At 34.9% G+C, this 12,004-nt stretch overlaps 1 protein-coding gene across 1 annotated transcript in view; it reads right to left on the reverse strand.

Annotated features, from left to right (window-relative positions):
• Window positions 1–9,641, reverse strand: part of LOC143223241 (hillarin-like) — a 29,270-nt gene extending 19,629 nt beyond the window's left edge. Inside the window, exon 1 of the mRNA XM_076450913.1 lies at window positions 8,940–9,641. Coding sequence (XP_076307028.1) covers window positions 8,940–9,467 — 528 coding nt within the window. The 5' untranslated portion in view covers window positions 9,468–9,641. The remainder of the gene's footprint in view (window positions 1–8,939) is intronic.
• Between the last annotated feature and the right edge of the window lie 2,363 nt (window positions 9,642–12,004).

The raw sequence follows: 12,004 nt of genomic DNA on the forward strand, positions 1-12,004 counted from the left end.
TCATTTAGCTATACGTTGCGTGTTGTTTACTCATAAAAAGTTTCAAACTTGTTATTTGTAAAAAAAAACAACTTAGATTCTAGTTGCTTTTTTTGTATTGTTTTTAGTTCAGGCGACGAACATTTCGGATAACCCTTATACGTATGTAGATTACAAACTTACAACTACTGAGGGCTATAAAAAAGCGTATTTCATATATTTTTGTATAAATATATTCTAAAAAATGTATAAGTACGAACCTAAACGAGGATACAAAACCATACACGATAACAATGTTGCACAAAATCCTGAACGAGACCATGAAAACAAACACGAATGACAATATTGTATGGAATCCTGAAGATGAATAGGAAATCACACACGGACGATAATACTGTTTTACACCCTGAATTACATGAAGACATCATACATAATGCAAACATTATATAACATCTACATACAAGTTAAAGAAATGAAAAAAAAAGCTTAACCTTCGTGATGAAACAAACTGAAACTAAATGATTACACATGCTTTTACAAGTCAGTTACTGGTTACATTATAATCACTTCTCTATTGCAATGGCTTCACGATCATGTTCTACCTGCTGATTGTCAAAGACACTAAAGTATCAATAAGAAGAGGTAAAAAAACAGTAGTTCGACCCAGTTGTTGTTTATCAGTAGCGGTTAAACGGATCATTTGTTTATTGAAGATCATTCCGGGGTAAAGGAAATGCATGTAGTGTTTATCAAGAGATAAGACCTGGCCTGGCCAGGTGGTTAGAGGAGCGTATTCGAATCGTTATTACATCAAATATGTTCACCCTTTCAGTCCTAGGGGCGTTATAACGTTATGGTCAATCCAACTGTTCATTGGAAAGAGAGTACCCCAAGAGCTGGTTGTGGGTGGTGATTACTAGTCCCTCTAGTCTTGCATTGCTAAGTTAGAGACGGCTGTGTCAGATAGCCTCAATGTAGCTTTGCGCGAAATTTGAAAAAACCAAAATCAGCAGATAGAAAGAATTAGACCAAATTTGGAAATTATTTTTGCCATTTTTAATGTTACATTTCAACGTACACAATCTTGTTAAGTAATATATGCAGATTTTCTTCATAAGATACACATTTTCACTTTAAAATTCCTCAAATTTATTTAATGATTAAAGTTTCTGAAACCATCCAAGTCTTTAATGAATATTAAAGTAATATATTATTATGTTAATAAATACTGTTGAATAGCACCAAATTAAATTTTTATTTCATCATTCTATGTAAATAAACCTTTTTAATAGATATTTGACCTTTTTCCGAGTAGAAAATAGCGAGATAAAGGACCGGTAGTTTTTAAAGAAAGTAACTTGGTACATTTCAGATAAATCTAAAAAACAAACAAATATCATGTTATTAATCTAGTGGTTTAAACGACTTTTTTAATACTTGTATAGGTGATTAATTACTCGAGAAACTTCGTTTACAAACGTAAAAACTATTAGTTTTGGGTATGAAATATTTTAGAAATCTGGGTACAAAATTTCTTTAAATCTCAGTAAGAACAGTTCTTCCTTCACTGTTTGTTTGTTTGTTTTTCTCGCAAAACTACACAAAGAGTTATCTGCGCTTAGCGATCTTTGATTTTGAAGTGACAGAGTAGAGAGAGGGCAACTAGTTAACACCGTCAACTGAAAATTTGGATTACTCTTGTCAGGCAAACGATTTCAAGTGCGAAACATAATTTTTATTTTATTTTTGCTGTAACGGAGCGCAAACAACAGAACTCAGTCACGCAAACCACGAGGCGGTACTCAGCCTTTTCTCTTCCAAAATTTGTGCAACTTGTAAGATACGTGAAGAAACCTTTCTCTGAATAAGTCTTGTCTCTCAGATCTTTAGTTAAAGATATTTATTGTCAGACAACATAAAGTACTATTGCAAAACTCTGTATAAAGTATCGTGATCCAGACTGAATAAAATACTCTTCACAAGTTCAGTACAGACTGAAATACAGGAAATCAATTATATTTCAACTACTTCCGCGAGACGTATAAATAACAGCTCAAAGACTGCATCAGATTACTTAAAAACAAGCAAAAAGCTGACAGATTATAAGTTTAAAGATAAATAAAACTGTGTTATAAAAAACACTTTAAAATGTAGTTCACAACCCAAATATTTACCATTCAAGTGACAAAGACTTATTTCTTAAAATTTATTTTCAATTCTTCAGAGTTTTCTTCATCAGATGTCTTTACATGCGTCGCTTATATCATGATAAGATATAAGTAAAGATCTAACGTTAAGAACTTTGGAATGAAAGACACGCCGCTGTCTCTCTTGGGGGAGGGGACAAGCTGACTGGAATATGACAAACAGTAGTAATCACAGTTATTCCAACTCATAAGGAGCTCATAAGACTACCGGAGAATTACGCCCTCTCCATAACGTGACTGAACAGGTATAATTTTATTGTAGTGAAAATGATTCTAAAACGGAATCATATAAGTAAAAAACAATGCTCTTCAATTACGATAGAGGCCGATTTTTACGCAGGAGAAGGGACATACTCTCTGGTAGAGACATCTCATACATGTTAAACTGGAGGCCAAACCAATTCATCAACGATGACATTGTAAGTCAAGAAGCAGCTAATCTCTGAAGAATGTTATGAAAGGTGATGCGATCATATAAGTCATGCGTTGAACTGGATACCTTTATTTTGTAGGTTAGACGGAGGGCATGGCTTTCTAGCACTATATGTTTTCCGTGAAAAGAAAAAAAAGAATCGGATATCCATGACATATGGCCATAGATTATGCAAGGACGAGTGAAGGCTTTGTAAGAATAAATTAGAACAGGTGGATTCAAACTTCACGTGTTTCAAGCCAGACATTGCCAAAAGTGAGTCGTTGTGCGACCTTGAAGTTGACAGTTGTAAGGTGAGCCTTCCATATCAAATGTTTATCGTAGACGACACCCAAGTATTTCAATGTGTTAGATAACTGCACGAAAACATTATATATGTGAAATTAAAGATATCAGAATTTCGTCATAATCGACATATTTTTTTCTTGAGTACTGGTCTAGGCAATACTTCGTGTTTATAGCACACATTTTATGTTTCAGATTCGCAATTCTCAGCCTTCACTGAACTTGTTCAGTACTTGTAATATGACCAGTCTATTTAGTTTTATATATTTTTTGTAATTTTACTAATAAAAAATCACGAAAAAGACAAGTGCTCTTATAAAAAAATAAATATGTGAACACACTATAAGTCAGAATGTAATAATTAAAACATCTAAGATTTCACCACGAGGCCCGGCATGGTCAGGTGGGTTAAGGCGTTCGACTCGTAATCGAAGGGTCGCGGGTTCGAATCCCCGTCACACCAAACATGCTCGCCCTTTTAGCCGTGGGGACGTTATAACATTACGGCCAATCCCACTATTCGTTGGTAAAAGAGTAGCCCAAGAGTTGGCGGGTGTGGTGATGACTATCTGCCTCCCCTCTATTCTTACACTGCTAAATTAGGGACAGTTAGCGCAGATAGTCCTTGAATAGCTTTGCGCGAATTAAAAACCAAACAAACAATTTCAATATGAATTCCAAAAGTCTGAAAATGTATTTAATATATATAACGGATAAAACTGATAAATATTAAGATACAGTAATAACGTTCACATTCACTCGATTATAATTGTGGTTCTTTGAAGCAACACTGGTGTTATCAACTATACATTTGCATTACTGAACCTGTCGCCGAGGATTTCTTGTGTGGGACAACTTGTTAAAATAATTCATGGACAAAACTTTCCTTCAAAGTTTGTTGATCGTCAGTACAAAAACACATGCAGCGTTGTTTTCGTCTATCGTCAATGGGGGTATTAATTTCTACGAAACTATGTAAAAGTGTTCTTATAAATAAACAAAATGACACATATTTAAAAAAGGTGTGCTGAAAACGGATGTTTAGAAATCCTACTGTAATTTGAAAGAAGTTTCTTTGTTTGTCGTACATATCCTCGTAGGCTTTTGCACGCAGACAAATATGGTTTAATCAACTGGGAATGATTCAGGATGTATCAGAAATGTTATTTTTATTTTAAAATACATAACTTCAATGTTCCGGTGATAGCAAAGTCATTTATGAAAGTTAAAGGTACTGATGGGATTTCTCCAGTTTCCTGTTTCGTTATATAGAGTATTATACATAAGGTCTGTGTACTTTCGCTTATTACTGGCATACTTAGGACAAAGTCAGAAACACTGCTCACAGCAGGGATCGAACATCTGGGTGTTACTGCTGAGGCATCAGTGATGCAGAAGAGAAAATAAGACTCTTCAAGAATTATTTGTCTTATAACAAACTATTGTAATTAAATTGTTTTACTATGCACTATTTAATTATTGACAACTTTTATTGAGCTAGTTGAGCATAAACTGTTTAATGTAATTTAGTTTTATTGTGAGGTTTCTTTATATTTATTGTTCTAAAATATTTCATGTCTCTTCACATTCGTCGTTCCGTTTCACAAATCTCAACATTTAATATTAGATATAACGCTACGATGTTAGAAGATTATGGAAGATGGTAAATAATGAAACCAGTAGTTTTAATATTTGTAATAAGAATCATGATAGTCTGTATAGCCTGAAAAACAAAGGATGGATATAAAATGGTATTTTAAAACAATTCCTATCTGAAATTTTTAACAACCTAATTAAAAGAAATATGGAAAATACAACACCAGGTGCTTGGTATTGATGTTATCAAGAATGTTAGACATGTTACCACATTTACTTAGGACAAATACACTTTAGCTATATGAACCGATCAAGCAAACACATTTTGTTTTGTAAGTCGAACCAGTGAGATGTTCTTTTCTATATTTTGTTTCATTATTCACAGACATTAGATTACAGTTTTTATCAATATTTGTTGCCACTGTTTTTTTTTTCTCTTTGTTTCTGCAGAGCTACACTCTATTCGCTCTGTCCACTGCAAGAAATCTAATTCAACATCATCGCCTTGTAAGTCTGGAAACTTACCGCTGACAAAGGGAGGGACTTTTTTCAGCAACCATCTTCCAGTGCTTCTGTTTACTGACTTTCAGTCAGTTAAAACGTTTGGTTCAGAATATTCACATAAATTTGCAGAAACGGCTGTTTGATTTTAAACTGAAAGATTAGAGGGATGGCAGCTATCAACAGCATCCACAGCCAACTCTCGAGTTAGACTAATCTACTATTACTGTTAAAAATATTAATACTCAAATACAAATGATACATTTTATCTCTCATTCTACAATTTTTAAACAATACCGTACACCTACGGAAACAAAATTTAAAGTAACTTTTTTACGACATCCGATAATACTGATTTGCATTGAAAATCATGTTAAACTGTAATTTTTGTTTTACATTTCTTTTATTTTTTTGTTGGTTACAAATTTGATATTAGGATCAAAGTATAAAAATACACAAATTATCGTGTTTGTTACTGCACATATTAGGCCTAAGCTACTGATTTACAACAAGGAGGCAAAAACAAAATTATAATACTCCGTTAGTTTTCGTCATTTAAAATTATAATTTATCCCTCATGTTGAAAATTTAGAGATACAAAAGATAAAATTAACAATAGTATTGATGATAAAGTTTGTTATGAGAAGTATGTTTTGTTTGTTTTTTGAATTGCGCGCAAAGCTACTCGAGGGCTATCTGCACTAGCCGTCCCTAATTTAGCAGTGTAAGACTAGAAGGAAGGCAGCTAGTCATCACCACCCACTACCAACTCTTGGGCTACTCTTTTACCAACGAATAGTGGGATTGACCGTTACATCCTAACGTCCCCACGGTTGAAAGGGCGAGCATGTTTGGCGTGACGGGGATGCGAACCCGCGACCCTCAGATTACGAGTCGCACGGCTTAACACGCTTGGCCATGCCGAGCCAAGTAGTAGATAACAGGCATTGTGATTATCTTAAGTTTAGCAATTTGCGACTACAGAATCTACGGTTTAGTTTTAAGCCATTTTGGTTGATTATGAAATGTTTATAAAATTTATGAGTCTGAATATTTATATAACATATTAGTTTTTGTAACCGCATGAACTATGTAAAAAATAATAATAATAAAAGTAAAAATATATAAAGGATGTAAAAGCATCGGGTGGATTTATAAATTTTTACTACATTTGAAAAGACGCTTTGGAGAAATAACTCATTGTGCAAAAAGTGGACAGCTAAAAGTAAAGAGTGGCTGGAAACAGAAAACACGTAACTCCATGTTTATATTCTATCTATATTAAAATATTTTCCAATTTTCCAGTAGTCGCACCAGCAAGTTAGTCTTATGAGTCTAACTTTATTATAAGCTTGGTTTATAATGCAGAAGCACGTGCTCTATGTGTAATTGACCTAGACTCGCGGAAATGACAAATGAACGTGTCGCCTGTATGGGATCAGTCGAACATGCAAAGAAGCAGCATTTTCCAACATAACCTACAACCACGGACATCTACAAAGATTAGACAATCTGTGAGACATTTATCAAAGGATTTACTAGTCGAATGTCCAGGGAAGTGTTCATTACAGCTGAGCCTAGATGTATTCATCAGACACCTTTTAACATCAGGCAACAAATAAAATACATTGAAGCTTGTACGTGATTCTTAAAGTTTAGTTAACGCATTTTTAAGAGATAATGGTCCACATATTTTGCAACTGGTGGAATACTGAGGGAAGTATATATAAATATAACAAGCAGGGGTTTGTATATACTTTCCAGAGAACAACTTGATTGTTGTATTCTCATGGGATGGTTTACAAGTATAAGAACCAATTAATAAAATAAGATAAAACACAATTTGAAGTACGTACATTACAAGACAACAATCTTGATTGAAGTAATTACAACACAACAACGTCGACTGAAGTAAGTACATTATAAGACAACAAGCTCGATATTGCAAAAAGCACAGTCAGTTTATCCATTAACAGATCTAGAAAAAGTCAATTTTTGTTCTTTGTTCACATTCATGTTTGAATATCTTTATTTTATGCCTTTGTCAAAAGTTTTTAATCGAGTTTTGTACTTTAATCCAACTTGGCAACAAACAATAGGTATATTTTAAGACAAACCTTTTTAAACCTTTTTAAAATATTTTTTTGATTAAAAATACCATTAAGCCTTTTATTCAAGAACGCGCAGCAATAGAGATTTTTTTTTCATTTGGCTAATCAACATTTTTTCATTGTTTTCTTCATCTCCAAGAAATTAATTTTCACATAGGCACGTTCTGTTATGCATATGATTGTTCATAAAGATCTTAATTATATATATATATATATATATATATATTTAATTTAAAAAACAAAAAATGTAATATTCTTCAACATTGACAGTGAAATTATATTTCAGGTATTTATATTGTTTGAAGTATAAAATAGATATCGTTCCAAAAGTTGTGAAAATATATTTTAGATTTTTGTAAGTATAAAAGCCATGGGAAAATTATGTTTTCACGTTTTAAATTTTATAAAACTGACCTCTTAAGGTAACTAAAATCTGTATTAATGACCACCAAATGTAAACACCTAATTTAATAAGTACAATTTTCTAGATTATGCTGTTTTTCCACGGCAGGTTTCATGTATTTGCTGGTTAACCACCTCAGGCGAGTATCCTGTACAAAATCATTTCGGCAGCCATGCTGTGGTCATCACCAGAAGGTTACTGACACTTGTTGGGAAGCATCGGTCGTAGCGAAACAAATTCCCGAGAATAACAAGTTCCGTTTCGATGAGTTAACTATGTTGCCTCTAGTGTATCAACGCAAACGGGTAGCCATAACAGTGTACGGTATATAGTCCATCAAATTATCACGTCACATCCGCTGGCACTATCAATACCCTAGTAATGATTTTCGGATAATTGTTCATTATGCCATGTTCTGTTGCGTTCACAAAGCTAATTGAACGAAAATAAGGCTTACGTTTAACAGGAAGATAAATTACATAAGATATGTGGTTCTCTTTAAAGTTAGTGACTGAGAAGATACTGTATTGTTTGTTTTTATTTTCCCAAGGCTGGAAAACTATCTCAGTAATACTTTTACAACTATTTAAAAGTCTAAAGGATTTTTCTAGTATCATCAGACACAGACTTGCTTATCGGCGTCTAAGCTTATGGATGTCTCAAACTTTAGTTGTCTGTGTTTTTCTGTCGAGGAAAGGCGTTTTTATCCATCAGGCATTACCATTATCATACCAGACGTTATAAAAAAATTAATAAAAAAAGAAGAAAAACACGTATATTCAGAATTTGTAATGACTACACGCTCAGAGTAATATGTATTGAAACGACATGTAGTCCAGAATACATGAAACATCGAATATATATATATACATATAAGCAGCTAGCTCCCACTATTTCAAGTATCGGAGTGACTGTTCGCAAACTTACTTTGTTACAACTTGTAACTCATCTATAAATTTATCCAGCGGCATTTTCAAATACTGTCTGTTTTTCATTGAACGTAATAACAGTTGCGATGTATTAAGTGTTTTGAACTGAAATGACGTGTTTGTTAGTTTTTGATAAAGACTTGAGATATGAGCCAGTATTTCATCTGATGTATGACACAAACAAGAGCTAAAGACATGTGAAACATTATCGATATATAGCATGCAGTTTCACACAGTTTCTGCGAGATAACTATTAATTTCTTGCCACAAAAAATATAAACAAGTATAACCTATCAGTAGCTGTATCCAGCTAAGTAGTTACAGATAGGGAATCATAAAACTAAAGTTACCAATGTCGTGACAAAAACAAATCTTCTACTAATTTCGTGCAAAATATCAAATAACAAGAAATTTAACAGCAACTTTCTTGCTCAAACTGATTTCAGTGTCGTCTCTAGAGGTACTACATTTCAATGCGTAAAAATATTCACTTACCAAATATTCGTCCATTGTCCGCTCTGCATACTCGATGCGATACTGTCTCTGAAGTTTGGTGGCCTTTATACCGTGGGCAATGTGGAGGGCACTAGCGTCGAACTTCCCGGCCTGACTTTCTCGGTTTTTGCTCTCCACTTCGTGCAGTCTAGGCGATGCAAGGGCTGTCTTGATACCTAACGCATCTACATCGAATGTTCCCTTGCCAGATCCGCGAATCTGGTCATTGACGAGGTGGTTTGTGCGGGGTGCCCTCAGAGCAGACTTTATTCCCACGGACATCCCGTCCAAGGTACCCGGACCTGTCTTCGGGACGTGGTTCTGACAGTAGACCTCTTTATCATCCTGATCTTGTTGGTTGTTGTAGTAAGTCCTAAGCGTTAACTTTGAGCCGCAAACCAAACATTTGAAACAACCCTGGTGAAAGAAAGAAAAGTCTTTCAGAGGTCCAACCTTGTCCACCTGGTACACGGTCTGCTCACAACGAAGACACGTGTGTTCATAAGGACTTAGATATTTTTGCGACATTTTACAAACGTCTGGCAGAAAAATTTAGAAATGACGAAGATGAACTTCCATCAGCAAACGGCCATTTACTTAAACCACACTAAAACGTCACACACTAACACGTAAAGGCAAAGACCGTGTGACGGAGAGGAGTGTATTCAGGTCTCTCCACCAACCTGGGGACCGACCGCCTGCTTCGAGCTATCGGAGCGTAGCTGCAGGTTGCACACGAGCGTTATGCAACGTCATCAAACCAGTACCTGGTCAGTCCCATTACCAGCAGGTAGGCATTGTCAACCAAGTACGTTCAAATACCACACAGCCAGTTTCTTATCCTACCTTTTTAATTTGTCGGGACGTTTCCATGATAGGACTGTTTCCGCTCTCCAGGACCTTTTTTTTTTCCAGCCAGACGGTGTAGCGTGAATTACTTCCTTTAGCACAGCAATTCAGTTGCTACCGAAAAGTTACACCCTACACTTGTAGGTTTTGATTACCACCTGTTTATATAACGCTATAAGAAAGTGTATAACGTTTAATGTAGTTGATCTACTGCTTTGCTAGTTCTGTTACCGGAATCCAACTTTAAATGATATTTATCTGAATCAGAGTCACAGTTGTTTATTATTAGGTTTAATCTTTTGGTCACGAAACTGAAATATTTCCATTAAGTACCTTAACGTACTTTATGGATAAAATGATTGTAAACTCATTGTGAACGACTATTTTCTTTACAGGAAAAATGATACAAGTTTGTTATGAAACCGGGTATTGTATATATAGGTGGAATTATGTTATTTGGTCAAATATTTAGATCAATAGAAAAGCAGGTCATTTTCTACCACGCGTCCCTTTGCCATTATATTTTCATGCGGCGTACACTAAAAACTCCTTGCAGCGGGAGAAAGGCCCGTACTTATTCGTTACATTACCACATTTTACATCGTCCATTAACTCGAAAACATGGAATCAATTTTATTTTTAATTGTAGCTACATCTACCACGCTTAATTTGAAGTCTCATTAGAAACGAGCAAGAATATTTCGACGCTGGTGCAATAGGTCGTTGTTTTAGTTCAAATTTTCAGATTGTTCATCGCGTGGAATCGAACTATGGATCAAAAGGTTATAAGTCCCTAAAGTGACCACTGACCGAGCGGAACAAGTTACCACTGATACTTGTAACAATACAAAACGTACAATCTTCATTTCTGTGGAACGTAAAGTTTTCTATCAAATTTTTTGTTTTTGTTGTTCTTTGTTTTAAAGTTTGGCGTTTTATCGTCTTTATTTAGTTCCAACATATACTAAAGTAGTAATCAATGTTTGATGAAGTAACTTGAGCTAAACATCTCCTGTAAATGGTAAAATAACATCTGATGGCACAGCATTTGCTCCTTTGTACTTCTGCTAACCATTTTCTGGAAATGTTTTAGTAAAATTTGATGACGCAACCTTTTCTGTTAAGCCCTCCTTCCGTTCCAATGGCACAGCGATAATTCTGCAGACTTATAACGCTAGAAACCGGGTTTCTATACCCGAGGTGGATATAGAACAGATTACCCATAGTGTAACTTTGTGCTTAACTAGAAACAAATAAATGTTATGTTAAATCGGTTTCAAATTTGGAAGAAACGCACACATACAAATACATGCACACAAAAGAGGTTTTGCTTAAGTGGTTTGGTTTGTTTTGAATGTCGCGCAAAACTACTCGAGGGCTACCTGCGCTAGCCATTCCTAATTTAACAGTGTTAGACTAGAGGGAAGGCAGCTAGTCATCACCTACCACCGCCAACTCTTGGGCTACTCTTTTACCAATGAATAGTGGGATTGATCGTCACATAATAATGCCCCCCACAGCTGAGAGGGCGAGCATGTTTGGCGTGATGGGGATTTGAACCCGCGACCCTCAGATTACGAGTCGAGTGCCTTAACCACCTAGCCATGCCGGTCCTCGCTTAAGTGACGCTTCTCTTAAGGAACTAACTTATATCGATCTACAGAAGAAACGTTTCATTCGAAGTCACAGTAAAACTATATAGCAACTTTGACGTCAATAACATTAGTGGCATATAAAATATCACAAAATGTGAGCTTTGATTCTTTGAAACGTAAAGAATATAATACTGAATTGTTTGTGTTAAAAAAGAATGCCAGATTCGCAAACGTTCATTGTAATTTTGGAAAATACAAACTGGAATCTTGATCACAGACTAAAAATTAATTTATCATATATTCATTTTCAACAGAGAGAAACATAAGTATTCAATTTTGGCATCTTGAATAATGTTGAGCAACGATTGATGAACTTGAACATTTTTATTGAGAAAAACAAAACATAAATTGAACACTCCATTTAATGTCTCAAATGATGAAAGAGAAGCAAGTCTAATAAAAATTGGGTTTATTATTTAAGGATTTGTTTTGAGTTAAACACAAAACTACACAATGGGCTGCTATCTGTTCTTTGCCTACCTCGGGTATCGAAACCTGTATTTTAGCGGTGTGAGTCCGCAAACATGCCGCTGTGCTTGGGGGCTTATTGTTTAAATGTCA

The sequence above is a fragment of the Tachypleus tridentatus genome, chromosome 8 (assembly GCF_004210375.1).
Source record: "Tachypleus tridentatus isolate NWPU-2018 chromosome 8, ASM421037v1, whole genome shotgun sequence".
Lineage (NCBI taxonomy): Eukaryota > Metazoa > Arthropoda > Merostomata > Xiphosura > Limulidae > Tachypleus > Tachypleus tridentatus.